At 38.2% G+C, this 20,709-nt stretch overlaps 1 protein-coding gene across 2 annotated transcripts; it reads right to left on the reverse strand.

Annotated features, from left to right (window-relative positions):
- Positions 1 to 3,297: 3,297 nt before the first annotated feature.
- Positions 3,298 to 20,465, reverse strand: LOC127662738 (presenilin-1-like). Of its 2 annotated transcripts, XM_052154040.1 has the most exons (12): positions 20,401 to 20,446; positions 20,077 to 20,134; positions 19,692 to 19,786; positions 11,145 to 11,416; positions 10,420 to 10,561; positions 10,259 to 10,326; positions 8,718 to 8,938; positions 8,148 to 8,246; positions 7,942 to 8,028; positions 6,196 to 6,372; positions 4,543 to 4,661; positions 3,298 to 4,431 (listed from the first exon to the last, which is right to left on the reverse strand). In XM_052154040.1, the coding sequence occupies exons 3-12, from the start codon at positions 19,725 to 19,727 to the stop codon at positions 4,276 to 4,278; spliced, it is 1,377 nt and encodes a 458-aa protein (XP_052010000.1). In that variant the 5' UTR covers positions 19,728 to 19,786; positions 20,077 to 20,134; positions 20,401 to 20,446; the 3' UTR covers positions 3,298 to 4,275. The 2 variants fall into 2 exon arrangements, with proteins under 2 accessions (XP_052010000.1, XP_052010001.1); XM_052154041.1 differs by lacking the exon at positions 20,077 to 20,134 and having other exon boundaries at positions 20,401 to 20,465.
- Between the last annotated feature and the right edge of the window lie 244 nt (positions 20,466 to 20,709).

The raw sequence follows: 20,709 nt of genomic DNA on the forward strand, positions 1-20,709 counted from the left end.
GACAGCATGGCATTTGTTACTTGTTTTTTCAAAGCTCCAACACACTTAAGCAAGTCAATGCGTGGGAAGCTAAGACAGGGAACACCTCTGAAAGAAGTGTGATTACCAGTATGCATATGCAAATGTGAGCACTTAGCCAACACATTGCCAATGCGCTGGTTGTACATGCATTGTTGTGTTACTGTTGCGGTAACAAACTTCAGACAATAGAGTTCAAAAGTCTGTGCCAGGCAAGTTGCTATAAGTATTTTGACTTCACCTTACTTACTTGCTAAGTTACATGATGGTAGTTGGCTTGAAAGACAAAAATCACACTAATGTCCACTATAGTGCCCCATGAGGCAATGTTGAGACTGCAATGCATACTTACGTACCAGAATATGTTTCTTTTTCTTTTAGCTTTTAGACAGCAAAATGAATTGGTTACACTGAACCCTGATCACCTTTGAATGTGGTTTGAGTGATCGAATCACAAAACAATTTTGGACACTACTTACGCATTTAGCACTGTCCACATGTGATCGAATCACCCAAGATGCATGCTGTAGGACTAGTTTAACTAAAAATAAAAGTTCTTTCACAATTTACTTAGCCTCATCTTGTTCCAAAACCATATGACTTTCTTTTGCAGAACACAAAAGGAGAAATGTTTAAGGCCATCCTGTTTGATGATTTCAATACAATGGCAGGTGACAGCGACTCACTTACCAACCAACTTAAATTTCAAGTTGTTTCTCACCAAAACCTATTGTATACCTTCAGATCATTTGTAATATGACGCATAAAGTCGGATGGACTTTTTATGACACTTTTGGGTCTTTAAAGTGTTAGTTCACCCAACAATGAAAATTCTCTCATCATTTACTCACCCTCATGTCATCCCAGATGTGTATGACTTTCTTTCAGCTGGACTCGAAGATTTTTAAAAGAATTTCTCAGATCTGTAGTTCCAATGCAATTGAATGGGTGCCAAAATTGTGAAGCTCCAAAAATCACATGCGCATAAGCACACCTATCATATCACTTCTGAAGATATAGATTTAACCACTTGAGTCTTATGGATTACTTTTATGATGGCTATGTGTGTTCTGGCACACACTCACTTGTATTGTATGGACCTACTGAGCTGAAATATTCTTCTAAATATTTCACAATTTCACAAATTAAATGTATGTTTTTGTGTTCTGCAGTCAGATACATCTGGGATGGCATGAGGGTGAGTAAATTGAGAATTTTAATTTTTTTGGGTGAACCATCCCTTTAAGCTATAACATCATTATCAACTGCTCTTGCATTGAAATCAACAAACATCCATTAAATTTCCTCTGCGTTCTGCAGAAGAAAGCAAGCCATATGGGTTTGAAACTATGGGGGCCCATATGTGAGACGCCATAATCAATTGATATAAATAAAAACAAAGATACATAAACAACTTAAAATGCAATATTCATAGCAATATAGAATTTATGATGAAATGGATGTTTTTATTATTATTAATATAGGCCTACATTATGTCATTACGGAGTGATTGATAATTTTTTAATTTGCCTATTGCTTTTTCTATTATCTATTGCCCTTTTTCGATTTCCTGCTAAAACGGAAGGGGGCGGTGGTGCCTAATCTGTTGTCATCACTCACTGCCCAGATGTTACAGAAGCTGTCATTGGTCAATGCTCTATGATTGCACTATTTCTTGAAGTTTTTGTGGCATTAAACAGATTTCCATATTTCCATCAACGTTTAAACCGTCGTAGTCTGGCTTAATTGTCTCGGCTTCTAATCCGATCCACGATGAATCATGACGGTTGCCCCCAGCTCAACGTTTGTACTCTTTATGCAGCACGAAAAACAATGGAGCTGCATACAAAACAAGCACTCAGCACACCGGAACACTCCCCTTTTGCCTCTCCTCTGGCCCGTTACATGAGTCGCTGCAGACGTTATGCATCTCTTAAAAGCTGAAACAAGCCAGACATCTTCGATGGCTTCGGCGTGAAACAGTGCAATCAATGAGCATTGACCGATTCTGTAACATCTGGGCAATGATCGATGACAACAGATTAGGCACCGCTCCCTATCGTCTCAGTGGGAATTCACTAAAAAGGGCAATAGAAAGATAATAGAAAAAGCAATAGGCATATTAAAATTTTTATCACATCACATTTATAATGAAAATTTGGTTAACCATAAATTCTATAATATACAGTTGAAGTCAGAAATGTACATACACTTAGGTTTAAGTCATTAAAACTCATTTTTTAAACACTCCACAGATTTAATATTAGCAAACTAGTTTTGGCAAATCGTTTAGAACATCATCTTTGTGCATGACAGGAGTCATTTTTCCTAGAGTTGTTTACAGACAGATTGTTTCACTTTTAATTGACTATATCACAATTCCAGTGGGTCAGAAGTGTACATGCACTTCGTTAACTCTGCCTTAAACCCTCAGGGGTCGACGGATACGCCAGCGTGTCCTGCTGGATTTCTTCCCTCAAAACAGCGGAAACAACTTAAAATACTCCGTCATTTTTGGGCATACAGATAAGTGTAAGACATCATTAGAAACTATAAAGGGTCTACTTTTATTTTACATGCACAATAACAAAACCTTGTGCTTTTGTAAAATAAAAAAATGAACAGGGTGCACTTTCAGTTAGCTTCTGATTGGAGGTGTACCTGTGGATGTATTTTAAGGCCTACCTTCAAACTTAGTGCCTCTTTGCTAGACATCATGGGAAAATCAAAAGAAATCAGCAAAGAAACAAATATTGTGGACCTCCAAAAGTCTGGTTCATCGGAGTAATTTCCAGATGCCTTAAGGAATCATGTTCATCTGTACAAACAATAGTACGCAAGTATAAATGCCATGACGCAGCCATCATCCTGCTCAGGAAAGAGATGCATTCTGTCTCCAATGATGAACCTAGTTTGGTGTGAAAAGTGCAAATCAATCTCAGAACAACAGCAAAGGACCTTGTGAATATGTTGGATGAAACAGGTAAAGTATCTATATCCACAGTAAAACAATTCCTATATCATCATAACCTGAAAGGCTGCTCTGTAAGGAAGCCACTGCTTCAAAACCACCATTAAAAAGCCAGACTAACAGTTTGCAAGTGCACATGGGGAGAAAGATGATATAGACTTTTGTTGTATCATTTAAGACATTAAGGATCCATGGGAACCCTGTAATTGGTTATTTTATTTTTATCAGATGATGTTTATAATTGATTGTCACATGCCCCACTCCCCATTCACTTTTCTGTGATATTTTCCTTTAAAGTAAACAAATGGGTAAAAAAAAAAAAGGTAATTTTTTGTTGTTGAGATATTTAAAGAATTTGTCCATAAAACACTGACATGACACCACAGACTGAAATTTGCTCAAATGAGCAACCCCTTTATTTGTGAATCTTACCCTTTAGATATAAAATTTTTTGCATGTTCTTGAAAATGACAAAAGGTGTGGGTACCAAGAAAGTAGTAAAAGTCATTCATCAACCACTTTGATGGTAAATAAAAACAAAACAGATTAAAATATAAACAAACAAACATTCTACTGACATTTGTGCAGAGATGAACATTAAGGACATTTAGGACTTTAAAGTTTATGGTACATTCCAAAATGATGCTTCCGCACTTTCTCGGAGAGCAAAACAGTAGCTTTAACAGCACTTTATTCAATGTAAGTGTAAACTAGACCAAGTCAATATGTGACATCTTCCCAAAGCAACATGGTTGGACTGTGTTCAAAATTAAAACTCAAACCATGCTCACAGGCCCCCTTAAAAAGACCAAAAATGAAATAGTACCTACCTCAGTATACGAAGCCATATCATTCACAGAGCTTTGGGTTAATACTTGCAATATCGGAATTAACATAATGCCTTGAAAGTGAATCCAAGATTTGGTGGATAAATCAAGCTCTGGTCCCATTCCACAAAACATTGTTTGTCAAACTCATCATTAAATGAAAAATTCATAATCACGGTCATCCTCTTACCGTTATGCATTCATACATGTTGGATGACTTTTGATTGCCTTTGCTTTTTGTCAAAACAAAGACATAGTCAGAATTCAGACCACAGATGTAATGAAAGCGAATATCAGGATCTGTTGAGTCATTGGAGAGGCACTGCAATTGTAAAGAATCCTTCAATGCCAGGAACGGTGAGTCCAGTCACGTGTCAAGAGGGAGGAAATGTGCTTCCCTGCAGGAGGGTTCTGGGAATGAGCATTAGAGTGGAGTGCATGAGGAGTGACATCTCTGTGCTAAATATAGAACTGATGGACAGCCAACTGATCCATGAACGGACGCACCAGGTTATCAGTGGCAAAGTAGAAGACTAGGCCGAAGGTGATTGAGATGGGGAGCGCTGGAAGAGCCTTCTTGAAGATTGCCAGGAGAAGAAGGGTTAGACACAAACCCTGAGGATAAATGAGCCAACATTATCGTTAATGCAAATGTTCAAACAATTAAGATTAATACTTGACAAGATTTATCTAGTGAGACTTCTGGGATTTCTTTGGGTTACTTACAATGAGAATGGCCACAAAGCAGGCTAGAGTTGTGTTCCAGTCACCACTGGCTGTAGCTGATGCTTTACCAACCAGCATACTGTAAAAGATGAAATCTCCCAAACCCAGTTTTACACCCCCTGCAAAACACACACATGAACACACAATCCTGTTAACCTCACTGCACAATGAGGATGCTGTCAGGCTTAAATAGCAGTGTAAACCTGCTTTTTATATATATATATATATATATATATATATATCCCACATTGACTTTTAAACAATTGGCATCACAGTTATTTTTAGTGGATGTATGAAGTTCACACATGTGTCCTAGCAGAGTCTTTTTAAATCAAGCTTTTATTTTGGCGTTTGTGTTTTTGATGGTAGATTCTCACCTCCAGATAAACAGTTTGGAACATGGCCCAGTTTGATTATTAATCCCAGTGAAGCTGCGATATAAATTAAATAAACACATAGTCTGTATGTGCTGTGCACTTCAGAGTGCTCTGCTCTCTGTCATCTCACACATGCAAGCGTACACATGAAGATCATGATGAGGTGTTTTCAGTGTATGAGCGGCCGGCTTCACACATTCAATTTGAAGTGTACATCACTAGCAGATTATATATTTATTCAATTAAATCACAGACTTTGGTAGTATAATTATCACACTAGGACATACTGCATTTTTTTATTTAATTAATTGTGCATTCAAACTTTTTCGCCCGATTATGTCATTCCATATCATTCTGCATTAAATAGCTACCTGTAATGCTATTTTTATGACTAGATTCTGTGATTCCGTCAGTGTATTTTGCATACTACATGTGGTAACCGCGGTATAAGCAGACTAGGATCATTTAATTATTTAAAATAAATTCACATCCCATGGTGTGAAAACCAAATCACCACGCTATCAAAACAGGGTGTTAATTTGTTTTGTTTTGAAAACAGTGGTCCGACTGTCATCGTTGTTTAAAGTTTATAACTCAAATGTCTTGGTGGTTAACCCAACAACAATGTTGGAATGAATTTTTTTTATTTTTTACTATATCAATACTTATTTTCTTATAATACTTATATATTTTCATTGCAAATTAGATAAGCAGATGAATAGAGAATGCATGTGACAGGGATTCGTACATTGATGTTGTTTCACAATGCACAGCTGACTGCAGTGACAAAACGATAGGAATTTATGTATTCGACTCTATTCAGAGTCATGATCGTAACCATGTTTTTGTACATTTTGTTAGTAACACAGTCAAACAGTTTTATGATACTAAAATATTTTCCAGTATATTTAGGTATTTTTCTAAATTTCCATGACTGGAAAACTGCATTGAAAAATTCCAGGTTTTCCAGGATACATGGGAACCCTGAGAAAATGTGTTTCTGATGAAAAAATACTTGTCTTCATTCTGAACACATTGTTTTTGCTAAATGTTTAACTTGAAGAGTACTTGTGCCATCTTTCTTTCAAATAAATGCCACTTGCTGTGCCATTTTTGAGCCACATCCTTTTTGGGGTCTCTATTTAACAATATCAGTTGTAAGATCTTTTACAGATGTGGAGGGTATACTGGGGGTGTTGGGTGTACTCCCTCAGTGTGATGGCTGATAGAATCTAACTTAAAGTATCGGTGTTGGAAATAGGCTGTAGATACTTACTCTCTTCATCATCATCATCATCATCCACAGGCGGTGGCCGTTCAGAGGGCATCTGCTGGATCTCTTGTCTGCTCTCCTCTGTGGACTGCATCGGGCCCAGCTGATGCTGCTGATGATCAACCCACGCTGGTGTGAAACCGGCGTCATCCTCCGGCTGAGCTGTGGGTGCTATGGCCACTACAGGAAACATATATACATCTTAAGGTACATTGGAGCAGTGGCCGATCTTGGCATAGGCAATAGTCTAGGGCAGTAGCGTTCTCTGGGGCTGTGCCGCGCCCCCTTCATCATCAGTGTAGGAATAACTAACTAAAGGGAGGTACAAACTTAATTACGGTATACAGTAGCTTGACTATTTTTCAACTATTTTCACAATAATGTAGCAATCATTCATTAATGATTATCCAATTTTTTGTTCAAACAAACGATTCACTTGATCCTGTGTAAAAGCCACTACATTTTCTATAAGCTAAATATTTACATAACTGCAGCTGTTTATGCACTAAATTATATAAAATAGTGTGTCAACTAGTTTTATTTAGCATAAATGTATTTATGTATAAAGTAGGTTTTATTAATTATGAAATGCATTTGTTCAATTTAATATAGCCATCCTATTTTTTTTTTAATGCCACCCTAATTGAGGTCTTCGTTGTTCTTGTGTCATGTAGTATTTATATTTATAAGGTAGTATAATTAAATAGGCCTAATAACATTTGATACAAAATATTTTTTAATAAAATTTATAAAATACATTTGTATTCTAAAGAAAGAAAGGAGGGTCAAGTTTTTGGTATCATTCTAAAGAAAACTTTTCAATAGTTTTAATGATATAGATTATGCTAAATTCGGAGACTCTCAGCTTAAGAAAAATAAACAAAGTTTTTCTTATTTTTCTGATTTTACATTATATACCTCAGGGTGTAAATATGGTGGCCCCGACAAACTGCTTTTGTTTTGTTCCCAATCATGTCACCTGTAACTGAGTAAAATTTTGTGTTGATTCAACACAGCAATCAAAAATGATAGCATTACAAAAATTATATTTCCTATTGTCCAAAAAGGTCTCCAAGACAAATAAAACATAGTAATAGTCCACAAGAACTTTTTACACATGCAAATACAACAATGGTACAGGTTTGCATAGCATGCAGACATGTTTTTAGTAATGAGATTTCACAGAATGAGTTTCACTCTGTGCCATTTGAGACTTCATTGAGTCGGTGTCATGAACTTACCAACATTTCCTGGTGGCCATAAGTAATTACGGTGATTTATCACATGACTTCGCTAAGACATATATTTAAATATTACTTGCAATATTTTTGTCCGTGAGGAAAACAAATAGGCCGGTTGTATTCTCTTCGCCAGATTTCCAACAACATATGACACATGGCTATTTGATGAGTTTGATCTTTTTATGGATTACAATTATATGTACAATGCAAAATTATTAATAAATTATAAAAACGGAACACTTCTGATTTGTCTGCAAATTTCAAAACTGGCAGGCCAGTCCGAGTTTGAAGGGTTAATCCTACTGTAAATGGGTTTTGTTGCAGATAAATGGGGGAAACTAAGAAATACCTAAATCTCTTTATTAGCATTTCTTCTTTACGTGTCAGTGAAGGAAAGCAATTTTGTTCAAATTATTAAGTGTGACTAAATGAGCTGACCAGTTGAGACAGTGAGACAACCCATGTTGATTCAGGAAGGGCCCAAAATTCAGTCCTTCCATAGACTCACCTTGGTTCTCCTGCTGAGGAACTGAATGGGCCGAATTATTCCTGGTCTCGCCATTATCAGCCATGTTAATCAGCCACACCATGGTTGCTAACAAAAAAAAAAAAAAAAGGGTTTTAATACAAATGTGACAGTAACACACTAATTAAAACACTGAATTCAATGTCACAAAGCTTGAGAAGAAATAAGTGTTTAGAGATTGATATTACAAGAGTAGATGAGGGCTGGGAAAATGGGCTCGTTCCTCTCTTGAGCCGTTTCCACGAGAATACGCAGAGGTCCTTTCGGGCACAACACTGCCAACAGATCTGCAGAAGTACAAGAAGAATGGAGCAGCTGTACAAGAAATGCAATTGTGGCATTCTTTGTCACACCAAAGACAAAAAAGATGATTAATGGTAGTTCATAATAATAATAAAAAAAAAGCTTGCAATTGTCAGGATGGAAGCACAGATAACAAATATGAAATCGATGCTACCACAATAATAACGCATTCGTACAACAAAGCAGTAGCTCATACAAATGTTACCGCAGCCTCTGCGAATGGTTGCTTGGACAACAAAAAAAATATGTAATTGTACGTTTAGAGGTAAAACAATTATAAGAAACAATTACTTAAGGGACATTACATTTATATACCTGTCTAGCAAACAATGAAATCGATTTATTTATTTTGTTACACTGGTAGCCATATCCAAAATTACTTTAAATCCACCTGCAGAGATACACACTTAAATCATCAAGCTAAAGAAAAAAGAATCCCATCTCCAGAGACTGACCGTAGACAGATATAGCAGCCAGGATGAGCCAGGCAGTCCACTCGGGCAGGTACTTGATGAAGACAAGAGCCATGAGAGCACTGATCATGATGAGATAAGCCTGCTGGAGCCGTAATGGACCCTTCCAGTGGATACAGATCATTCCCACCACACCAAAGTTCCAGATGATCAATGCTAATGTCAAGTAGTCCATGGCCACGTTGTACGTCTTGAACACTTCCCTGGTGTAAAGAAATGGGTGAAGCTGTCATCAGAACTAAAGCTTCCATAACAGCACAGTGGAAAGGGGGATTTGTGCAACAGAAAACTGTGTAATGCACTTTTTTTTGCAAAATCAGAACACATTCATCCTTATAAGAGTGAATCAGTTCACAGAATGACCTTTTACATCCTTCCTATTCTCTTAAAGGTGGACTCTAAAGAAATGAATAGTAATATTGAAACATATGTATACACTTATAAAATCATGACCACTCATGTGAGATTAAGAGTTCAGTCATACCAGTGACCTTATAAAAGCTCTTTTATTCTACATGGGGCAGGGGCGCCCTCATGGGGGCAGCCATGTTTGGATCACATGACCAGTTGAATACTACTCGCTTAATATCAGTATGTGCCCTGTTATTGGGCTTCCAGTATAGAGTTAACGTAACAAAATGTACCATCCTCCATCGTGGCTGAGTCCAGGGCACTCTCCCTCCCATTGCTCGCCGGTTTAGATAGCGTCCATTTGGTCAAACCACTTCCACTTTTCCTTGATGGTTCTGTAGTCAGTTAAGTTTTAACTTTTCACTACACTGTTGGTAGGTCCGGTGGTAACCGTGTGCAGCCAACAGCTGATATACTCCCTGAGAGACTTTTTTGTTTATTGCTAACAAGTGTACCGTCTGCACCTCGTTTATTGACCATGCCGTGGTTTTGCGCACAGCCATTTCCCCCTTGCGTGATTAAGTTATACTGTTATCGCTGTTGCTAACTTTAAAACTAGTGGGTTGATGTCGCGTATTGGAAATCCAGTGACGCTTCTCCCTGACCAATCAGTGATCTGCAGCATTTTGTTGACGTCACATTTAGTATCGCTCGGCTCACTTGGAACCTGGACCGAGGTGGTACTAAAAAAAGGTATCAGGTACTATCCACAGTGGAAAACTGCCACAAAAGTAATAACGTTTGGTTCCAGTGTCAAAAACTATACAGTATTTTTTATGTATTTACCTGTACTGCATCAAAAATGACCCCAAGACAATTATTGTTAATTGGCAGCCTAATTAGGCTAGTAAGTGTTTATTTACTATTATTATGTACAACATTAAAAATAAAACATAAAATATAATTTACTGAACATGTGTTTAAAATATTGCTCTTAACACCATTTTATAAACGATATAAACTGATTTGCATTGTGCCAAACATCTCCTTAAGTGCAGTAAAATCAATAAAATTTTGTAGGCCTTCTGGTTCAATAAAACATTGTCCATAATTTAAAACTTTACAGCCCAAAATCAGCAACTCAATGACAACGAGAAAAAGATGGAACTCACCCCAAATAAATAAAGGAGAAAAAGAAGAGAAGGAGAAGGTTGGAGAAGAACAGCCACCCTTGAATCACCTGCAAAAATAACAGATTGTGATCCTGCAGCCTATGTCCATGAACAGTTCAATTAACCACAGTGAGAAGCCAACAAATATTGAATTAACAGACCTTGTAGCATCTGTACTTGTACAGCACAACCAGCACCAGCGTCATGACCACGATGACACTGATCATGATGGTGGCATTGAGCATGGAGTTCAGAGCACGCTGACCCACCGTTTCTGTGTCTTCACGGAAGGGTGTGTAGATTCTGCACACAAGAGCCACATGTCATTCCAGATCTATTCCCAAACCATTTCAATTTAGGTCAAATTCAAACATAAGACAATTAGAAACACAGGACAACATGTTTGCCTTGGTTCATTTTGGTTCATATAATCATCTCAGGCAGAGTAAAAGATTATATGATGAGAGTTTCATCATAGCTGGTAAGAAGTTCATAAAGTTGTTAGAGGTGCATCAGCACTGTCTAGAGGAAAGTCACAGAAACTACATCATTGGGTACTTTCACAGACATAAATCTATTCTCAGATAGCCTGATGTATGGAAGTTTTTCCAGAACATTCAAAGGGAACTGCAGATCATATTAGAAATTAGGGCTGGGAATCTATACTTTTTCCCGATTCGATTCCGATTAATATGGGTATATTTCAACTATAATGTTTGTCTCTTTAAGAATAACGGTTAGCACTGATGCAGGAAATGGGCTTATAGTATGGCAACAGATCACCAATAAACTAACATTCTTTCCTTAGAAAGAAAGTCAAACGTGTCTGGAACAACATATGTGAGTAAATGTAGCATAAAAGTCTAAAAGCAGTAATGATACTCACAGCTGTTGTCCGTCCTTCTGCGTGTAGAAACTGACTGATTTGATTGTTGCCACAACCACCACCATACAGAGTGTGACGGGGATAAATAGCATAATAACATGTTTAGCTCCATATTTGAGAGTCAGCTCTTCATCCTCATCTTCCTCGCTGCCAGTGACCACCTGAGGGGGTTGTGCGGTCGGTGGCTGTCCATTAAGCTCCACCTCATTCCGCCCGGGACCCCCTGCGCTGCCCGCTTCAGTTTGCCGGTTGGGCTCTGCTACGTCATTTGACTGCACAGAGAGAAAATCAACAAGAATGAATGTGTGAGGAACTCTTCATCTCTTATATTAAGATGCATTTGGGGTAGTTTTCGGTAGTCAGAAACACGTGACCACACCAGTTTTGTAGTACAAATGCTAATGCACCCTGATGCATCTTGGACAACAGTAAATATCCGCCTACTCACCTAACATACAATCATTGTACCAAAACAAAAATGTTTAACTAGGGGTGAACAATATTTCAGCAGCCGATATAATACAGGCTGATGACTAGTTATCTCAAAATGAACATATCTTTTGCAGAATGTAACTGAAAATGGGAAAGTCCCTTTCAAATGGTCTGGAGTGAAAGCTGTATTTTTAAATGCTGGTTACCAATTAATTTTGTTCTGGTAACTTTTTCATTAGACCAAAAGGTTTAATCACAGTCAATTTTTGTTATTTCACCGCATCCTGTTGCCCAAAAGAGTCTTCTCTCTTTTTGGTAGACCATAAGGATGTGCTTTGGTCATGAAGGAAACCATTGCATCACACATTTATTTGCCTAATTGGTATCCTTCTGTGACATGAAGACCTTTTTAACAACTACCATTATATATATATTTTAAAAATTATAAAAAGTTTGCAAGCCATGGTTTTACTATAGTAATATTGTAGACTGTAGTAACTATAGTTTTTGGTAGAAGTCATAATTTTGCTATAGTAGTAACCATGACTATAGAAGGCTAATCATGTTGTTATTATTAGGCGCTCAAGCTTGAGGGCTTGACACCCTACTGTTTTTGTCAGAATTTGTATTATTATTCTGCCCCAAAACTGATCATGCAGACCAAACCGTAAGGCCTAGAGACATGAAACTTTCAGGGATGGTAGTACTCTGGTTGGCTAGCCATATGCATGGAATCTGCTTGATTGTGCAACTCTGCCTCTTGGTGGTGCTAAAATAATAAAAAAATCTAAAAATGACTAACTATGGAACCGTTGGTTCAATTGACTTGCTTTGTCTAAGGTGTCATCAAGTTCTATGAGGACAGTTGCATATCTTAAAAACATAAAAGCTTTTATATAGGGTTAAATAAGGCCGATCGGAATGAAACCTGGTAGGCCTATTGGCCCAAGAAATCTGTGCAAAATATGAAAAAAAAAAAATCACTTTTTACATGCATGTAAGTTGTTGTATATACCACTGTTTCTCACAAACAAACACGATATTCATATCATATGGTAGATCTACTCATTCTGAACAATTGTGCCTCAAGTACCATTGGTGTGAAACAAAATGTTCATAAAATACTTGATTATTTAAAAAAATACTTTTTCAAACTAGTCCTAGGCCGTTCACCAGATCAGATCCAACCAAGTACAGAAAGATTCTCTGGAATACCAATATAAATACTTGTCAAAAAAAGTTGCTCAGTTGCAGCTATATTATTATTATTGATTTTTGTGTAAACCATGATTTCAATAGAGTATCCTGTATCCATTAGTAACCATGGTTTTACTCTAGATTAACCATGGTTAATATTGTGGTTACACTGGTTTTACTATGAATACCATGGTTAAACTAATATATTAGTAGTAAAACCATCGTAACCACAAAATTATGATTTTATTACCATTGTTTTCATTTTCCTGTATTATTACTGTGGTTTCACTATGAATATTATGGTTCAAATACGGTTACTATAGTAAAACCATGTTAAATTTGTCACGAAGAAATTCAAAATTTATTGCGGGATTACTCAAAGCATAGCTAGGGAAATTTCTAAAAATATTTTTGAACGACACCCATTTTGCTCCAAGTGACCAAAGGGTTAAAACAAAAAAAAATAAAAAATTATTGGTTACCTTTATCAGCCACAATGAGCTGTGGATTATGTCACGTTTGTGGTAAGATTAAAAAGCAAGTATATTTGAGAGCAAAAGCGTGCAGTGAACTTTTGGCTTTTATCAATGTGGATTGACAAACTGATATAGTAATTGATGTATGTAGTCATGAAATCAGAGAAGAAATCTAAGTGGTCACTGTAGACACATGTTAATATCAGATGTAGCCCAGCCGCGTCTCAGACAACGTACACGGCCCAAAGAGAGATCACTTTCGCTTCTTCTTGCATTTGAATGGACAAATGCATACAACAATGTCAAAATACATGATATCTTGGCGAGTCTGATATGTCTCAAGCGAACATAAACAGTTGAGAAAGAAATTGGATGTGTATCATTATAATGAATTCTGGCATTATGCTTTAAAGTGACATCAGCCTACATTACCAGCTGCTGTCTGGCTGTCCATTCAGGCATTCATTTATGTATTGATCAATAAATGACGTATAATAAGGCAACGTAATTTTTTTTCCCCTTTACTGATTTTTTTCCCCCTTTGTTAAGTCTTGTTTATTTTTTCTTTTCTTTCAATACTGCATTATATATTCCAGTAATACTGGCCTCATGTTAGTATTCCAATTTACCAGATTGAACATTTTATCCTATTTATCAATAAAGTAGCTTAGAAACTGAAAAGTTATAGCATATATGTCTTTCTGCTTTTGAAGTAACTAACAGGTAGGACTAATTCAGACATGCAATTGCTCTCTCATTAATGCATTCATATAAATGTAAACTTACTGTGCTAAGCTGTGCACAAGGTGACCAGAGTTCCAGTCCCGGTTCAAGGTTCGGGCTCTCAAGCCAACATCAAAGTTTGTTCACAAACTTTAGCTTCTAGCTTGGCCAAACTGTCACAGGCAATCAGAGAGGCAAAGCGCGCACACGCCCAGAGAATCCACAGTCACTTCCAGGACAGCGGTGACACGCGGCACATGTGGCAGGGCATCCAGGCCATCACCAACTACAGGACAACATCAGTTGCCTGTGACAAAGATGCCTCCCTTCCAGATGCGCTGAACGACTTCTACGCTCGGTTTGAAGTGCAGAACGACGTGATGGCGAGGAAGTCCACACCTCCTCCCAACGACCAGGTGCTCTGTCTTACCACGGCAGATGTGAGGAAAACTCTACGTAGAGTCAACCCACGGAAGGCTGCTGGACCAGACAACATTCCTGGCAGAGTGCTCAGAGGATGTGCAGACCAGCTAGCAGATGTTCTTACCGACATCTTCAACATCTCTCTGAGCAGCGCCGTCGTTCCAACGTGCTTCAAGGCCACCACCATCATCCCCATGCCAAAGAAGTCTTCAGTGTCCTGCCTCAACGACTACCGTCCCGTCGCACTTACACCCATCATCATGAAGTGCTTCGAGAGGCTCGTCATGAGGCAGATTAAGACCCAGCTGCCCCCTCACTAGACCCACTGCAGTTTGCGTGATCGTTCAAACCGTTCAACGGACGATGCCATCACCACAACCCTCCATCTGGCCCTCACCCACCTAGACAATAAGGACTCATACGTTCGAATGCTGTTCATAGATTTCAGCTCAGCATTCAACACAATCATTCCCCAGCACCTGATTGGAAAGCTGAACCTGCTGGGCCTGGACACCTCCCTCTGCAACTGGATCCTGGACTTCCTGACTGGGAGACCTCAGTCAGTCCGGATCGGGAACAGCATCTCCACCACCACCACACTGAGCACTGGGGCCCCCAGGGCTGTGTGCTCAGTCCACTGCTGTTCACTCTGCTGACTCACGACTGTGCAGCAATGCACAGCTCGAATCACATCATCAAGTTCGCCGATGACACGACCGTGGTGGGTCTCATCAGCAAGAACAACGAGTCAGCATACAGAGAGGAGGTGCAGCAGCTGACGAACTGGTGTAGAGCCAACAACCTGTCCCTGAATGTCGACAAAACAAAAGAGATGGTTGTTGACTTTAGGAGAGCACAAGGTGAACACACTCCGCTGAACATCGACGGCTCCTCTGTGGAGATCGTCAAGAGCACCAAATTTCTTGGTGTTCACCTGGCGGAGAACCTCACCTGGTCCCTCAACACCAGCTCTATCACCAAGAAAGCCCAGCAGCGTCTCTACTTTCTTCGAAGGCTGAGGAAAGCACATCTCCCAACCCCCATCCTCACTACATTCTATAGAGGGACTATTGAGAGCATCCTGAGCAGCTGCATCACTGCCTGGTTTGGGACTTGCACCGTTTCGGACCGCAAAGCCCTGCAGAGGATAGTGAGGACAGCTGAGAAGATCATTGGGGTCTCTCTTCCCTCCATCAAAGACATTTACAAAAAACACTGTATCCATAAAGCAACCAGCATTGTGGACTGACCCCACACACCCCTCACACAAACTCTTTACCCTCCTCCCGTCTGGCAAGAGGTACCGAAGCATTCGGGCCCTCACGGCCAGACTGTGTAACAGCTTCTTCCCCAAGCCATCAGACTCCTCAATACTCAGAGACTGGTTTGACACACACGTGTCCTGAGTTGCACTTTAATTACTGTCACTTTATAACTGTCTGCTACCTCAATAACTGCTATGTGCATAGAACACTATCTCATAGTATGTTATGTTTACAATTTTAGAAACTGTCATCTTTTTGCACTACTGAGTACTGGTCGGCGCTGCACTGTCTATTGTCCTGTTCATTGTCAGTAATTTGTTGTACTGTCCTGTACTTTTTGCACATGTTTGCACGTGCACTTTATATAGGTATATATAGGTAGTTTATATAGGTATTTTATTCCGTTGTGTAGTCTCATGTGGTCCTATGTTGGTCCTTTGTTGTTTTTATGTAGCACCATGGTCCTGGAGGAACGTTGTCTCGTTTTGCTGTGTACTGTACTAACTGTATATGGTTGAAACGACAATAAAAACCACTTGACTTGACTTGACTTGACTATACGGTTGAAACAGTGAATATTTTAATGTTGAAAATCAGGCCCCATTGACTTCAATTGAAAGAGAATCATTGTAACCACGATTTTCTGCTTTTTTATTTTATTTTTTTTTAAATAAAGGGGCAATATTGGGTAATCAATATTGTGCCACAAATGCTGTCAAATGATGTATTGAACCCGGAATACTCCTTTAATCAATTGTAACTTAACATCTGGTGAGCTGCTTTACAGACCTAATACTGTGCACAGTCTAAAATTAATTCATTTAACTAGTTTTAGTTGCAATACACTTGCATATTTGAAAGCCCCTCACATATTTGAAATGTAAAGTCTTATGTGCCAAATCTGTGGAACTGTAGCTTTATTCGCGTGAATGTGAATGCAACTTGGACACGGGTGTGCACACCTTCAGGAAGTAAAGTAACCTGCGCATGTGTTTTAGCCAATAATGACATCAGTAGTTTCGACAACACACAAGGATTCACACATTCCTTAAAGTCATGACACCACAATGACATACAAGTACAATCAACACTATAAATACTGTCCGTCTATCGATCCATCCATCTATACACCTTATAAATACTATATAAATATACTATAGGTTATAAATATAGGGTATAATAGATGACAGTGGCGATAACTTCACCTTGGGCACTAGCGTCAGTAAGCGTGGAGTGTAAATAAAGATGCAAATTAAATCCTTGCAATCGGCTGTCTCCTCAAAAAAATGCTGTTTGCGAGCAGCAGCAAGCCGTCTTCCCCATGACATCTGATGAGCTACGCCATGAAGCGCACATATATGCAGTTATCGTTCACTCTGGTGTGCATAATAGCACCAAAATAACAAAAAGTATGAGTCACGTAGTGTTTTCCACGCGTGTTTGTGATGATGTAAGATGAACGCAAATGGATTCGATAGAATCAAGTGAGTGTGAAACCAGAACAACGCTGCGGGGGGGCACTGGGAACAATCACACTCGGACCGCAGCAAACGTGCCCAGTGTGAAAGCCCCCAAAGTCTACACAATCCACTGACAAATCTATTGGTAGATTTTGGAACTGGCGCAAGGGAAAGTTAACAATTCTGTTGATCGGCCAAAATCAACCAAAATGGCCAAATATCTGCTGAATAATCTGCCTAGTCGATATATCAGTCTATCACTAGACTCATGCAAAAGTTTGCAAGTTGATTGCTCCATTCCAGAAGCGCTCGAGAGCCACAGCGTTTATGCTTTCAGGAAGTCAAACTACCTATAGCTAACCAAGTTGACACTGCACATTAAACTGAGATAGAAGTATTTTAACATCCCAAAAATAACACACTTCACCATTAGGGCTGAAACGATTAGTTGACATTATGATAACGTTGATGATAAAAAAATGGTAGACAACATTTGTTGTTGTCGATTAGTCGTTTGATCTCATTTAACGTAACATGAGATCACATCAAAGTCTACTGATGACCTGCGAGAGGAGCACCACAGCCTGCGCCTGATTGAGGAGAGGGAGAAGACACAGTTCACAGTCTAGACACGCTCCAAACTTTCCAAATAGCTTAAGGTGATGTAGATCACAAAGTATGAGTACATACAAAATAAATAAATACAGAAGCACTCTAGTGAAATAAAGCAAAGCATGTCATGTAAATAAGCACAAACTCTGAAACTGGCATTTCTCTGTGCGGTCAGCGCTGCGTGAATTGACCCGATCTAAGGGGGAGAGATTGAAACTGCACCCGGCTGATGCACAAGCTCTCACAGAGACGCTCGTCCATCACGTGCACTTGCTGCAGTTAGATTAGAACAAGATGGCTCGCGACGTTGTGAATCATAACACATATGAGTCTCCATGCATCTTATCGTGAAAATTGGTGATATGCAGCTCTATTAAGAAGAGAGATTTAAAGATGGATTGAAGTGTACAGAAAGGTGAGAGAGGTAGTCTTACCACATAACACACTGCAACAAAATACGTTTTTGATGTGTTTTTGTTTTCAAATATAAATATCTAAAACTCCTTTAAAACAACATACACTTATGTTAGGAGCTACAATGCAGAATATGTTTTGTTTTTTATTTGAGAATGTTGAATATAATATTAAATATTTTAAAATGTCTAAAAATAAAAAAAGTGCATTCAACTGAGAAGCAGCACATCAGATATTTAGACTATAGTATATTTTTCAATATTCTAGTATGTTTCTTATATATCAAAATACTTATGAGTTTCCTGGCCTTTGTGTGACCCAGGAGAGAGCATATGAGGTTACTAAAATTGTTGTTGCTGCAGAGGCCACAAAGAGCACCCAGCTGTAACAAAATAATGAGACTAAGGACCTTGAAGATAGACTAAAGCCAAGATTCTACCAGTAAAAAGATATCAAAAGGCTCTGTGAGATAATGGTGGCAAATAGTATCCATTGGTTACAAAAATAACAAAGGGGCACAGAAATGAGGTAATGCCAGATAACAAACTGTATAGAAGAGGAGGTTTTGGACTAAGACAGTCAGAACGGACAGCTGGCCGGTCTCATGTTTGTTGGTGTTCAATAAACTACAATTTTGGCATCTGGAATTCAAGACTCCGAGAGTTTTCTTACAACTTAGAGAGATTCATCGCGATATTCCACGACAAGACTTGCTTTTAGAGAATAGATCTTGAATATAAGTATATTTTGTCTTTACTGCACTCGCAGAGATATAACCATGTGAAAAAAACCACACTTATATACAAAATACACTTATATTTACGATACATCCTCTTAAAGAAAGAGTAAATATCTTATATGCTGCTTCTCAAGTAAATGTATTTTGTTTTGAGGATTGTTAGACAATTTTAAATGGAAAACACTTGATAACAATAGGATTTTTTGCAGTGAATTTCTCTACTGAATTAAACTTTACATTTTTTCCTTTAATTAGGAAATAGTAAATAATCGTTGTAATAATCATTAGATTAGTCGATTATCAAAATACTCATTAGTTGCAGCCCTATTCACCATTGAGTTTATATCCACAAGAGCAAATGCAAGTGTCAAATACATGGCTGTGGTGCAGGAAATGAAAACACTGAAAAATCCCTTTTCAAATCTGCAGTAGTGCCAAAGTTTTACAGCTGTGATCATAGCACGGACGTTCCATTTAGTTAGATAAGTGCGAGCGGGACAGCCTCCAGCTTCAAACTGTGATAAATACTTCATGCCTCATGTCTTTATCAGACATGCCTAAACTGGGTCTCATTTCACATGGGTGTGGTCGGATGTCCTCTCACGGCCTGACTGAGCTCTTATACAGCCTCACTGAGTGTACACATCTTTTAAAATAACTAATCTGCCACATACATTTCATTTCTCTAATTCCTAAAATAAAACAAAATATCACAGTATACAATACATAACCACATAATGTTGAAAATAAGTACATAATCACAATATGTATTACGGTGTACAAGCAGACCGAACTTGTAGACTTACCACATTATTGACAGCATTTTCCACATGATCAGCCATTGATGCAGTGAAGTGATTTGGAGATCATAGAAACACCACGATCTCTGAATCTAACAGGACTATAAAACAATCATTCAAACAAAGAATTACTGATGTGAATGTGGTGACTGAAGTGAACACACAATTATCACATTAGCTAGTTAAAATCAAATTGTTTATGTCTATTTAAACATTTCCCCCAAAATTGCTACGGCGGTATCATAATACATGTATGGTGTGAGATAGGAATATAGTGTTCATGTATAAACAATGACACTGAATATAATTAATATTAGATACACCATCATATTAACGTGGTAATCCAGAAAGTACAAATGCACTACTATGGTACATTATAAAAAGGTATTACCTTGGTTCTTGTTAGTTAGATTTAACTCCACAAAACAAAAGGGTGTCCACCAGTCTACCTGTGCGTTTTTGTTCACATAAGACCAAAGAATTTACCGAGTGCATAAGCGACCAGAGTGATAGTTTCTATCATTGTAGCTTCACGCTAGTTAGCTCGTCACACAGCAGCTTCAGTATCGGTTTCATTTGTAAAATAATGACATGAATCAGGTTTAAGTAGAAACTCCAAAACTACTCAGAAATAACTCTAAATGCATATAACACTTGATTTGAAATAAGGAAATTGTATTTTGTTTTTAGAGGAACAGGTGAATGTTAGACAAACCTTGAGCCTGACGCAAGTACAACACTGTAAAGCTACACACGGTCAGATCCGCAAGTGTGACCTGAGAGAGTTCAAACTCAGTTTATAATTCAGAATAAAAGTCTCTGGCACAGCAGCGCAATTTACGTATTGTCCAACAGCAACATCTAAACACCGTGATCATTTTCATTTACAACACTCACATATTGTTTCGTTTGTTTCTAAGATTTACACATCATCAAATTGAATTGTGTAATGTTAAACAAAATTAAATAAAGAAAACTTTAAATGATTAGGTTTTAGAACTAAAAAACAAATCTATAAATCTTA

The sequence above is a fragment of the Xyrauchen texanus genome, chromosome 22 (assembly GCF_025860055.1).
Source record: "Xyrauchen texanus isolate HMW12.3.18 chromosome 22, RBS_HiC_50CHRs, whole genome shotgun sequence".
Taxonomy (NCBI): Eukaryota; Metazoa; Chordata; class Actinopteri; order Cypriniformes; family Catostomidae; genus Xyrauchen; species Xyrauchen texanus.

What these genes read in the sequence shown, in the direction of transcription:
- LOC127662738 (XM_052154041.1), bottom strand. Translation starts at nt 19,727, where the DNA reads ATGGCTGATCATGTGGAAAATGCTGTCAATAATGTG. An exon ending in AAAATGCTGTCAATAATGTG is followed by an intron (nt 11,417 to 19,691) that starts GTAAGTCTACAA and finishes CTCTCTGTGCAG; the next exon opens with TCAAATGACGTAGCAGAGCC. An exon ending in CAGAAGGACGGACAACAGCT is followed by an intron (nt 10,562 to 11,144) that starts GTGAGTATCATT and finishes TCTTGTGTGCAG; the next exon opens with AATCTACACACCCTTCCGTG.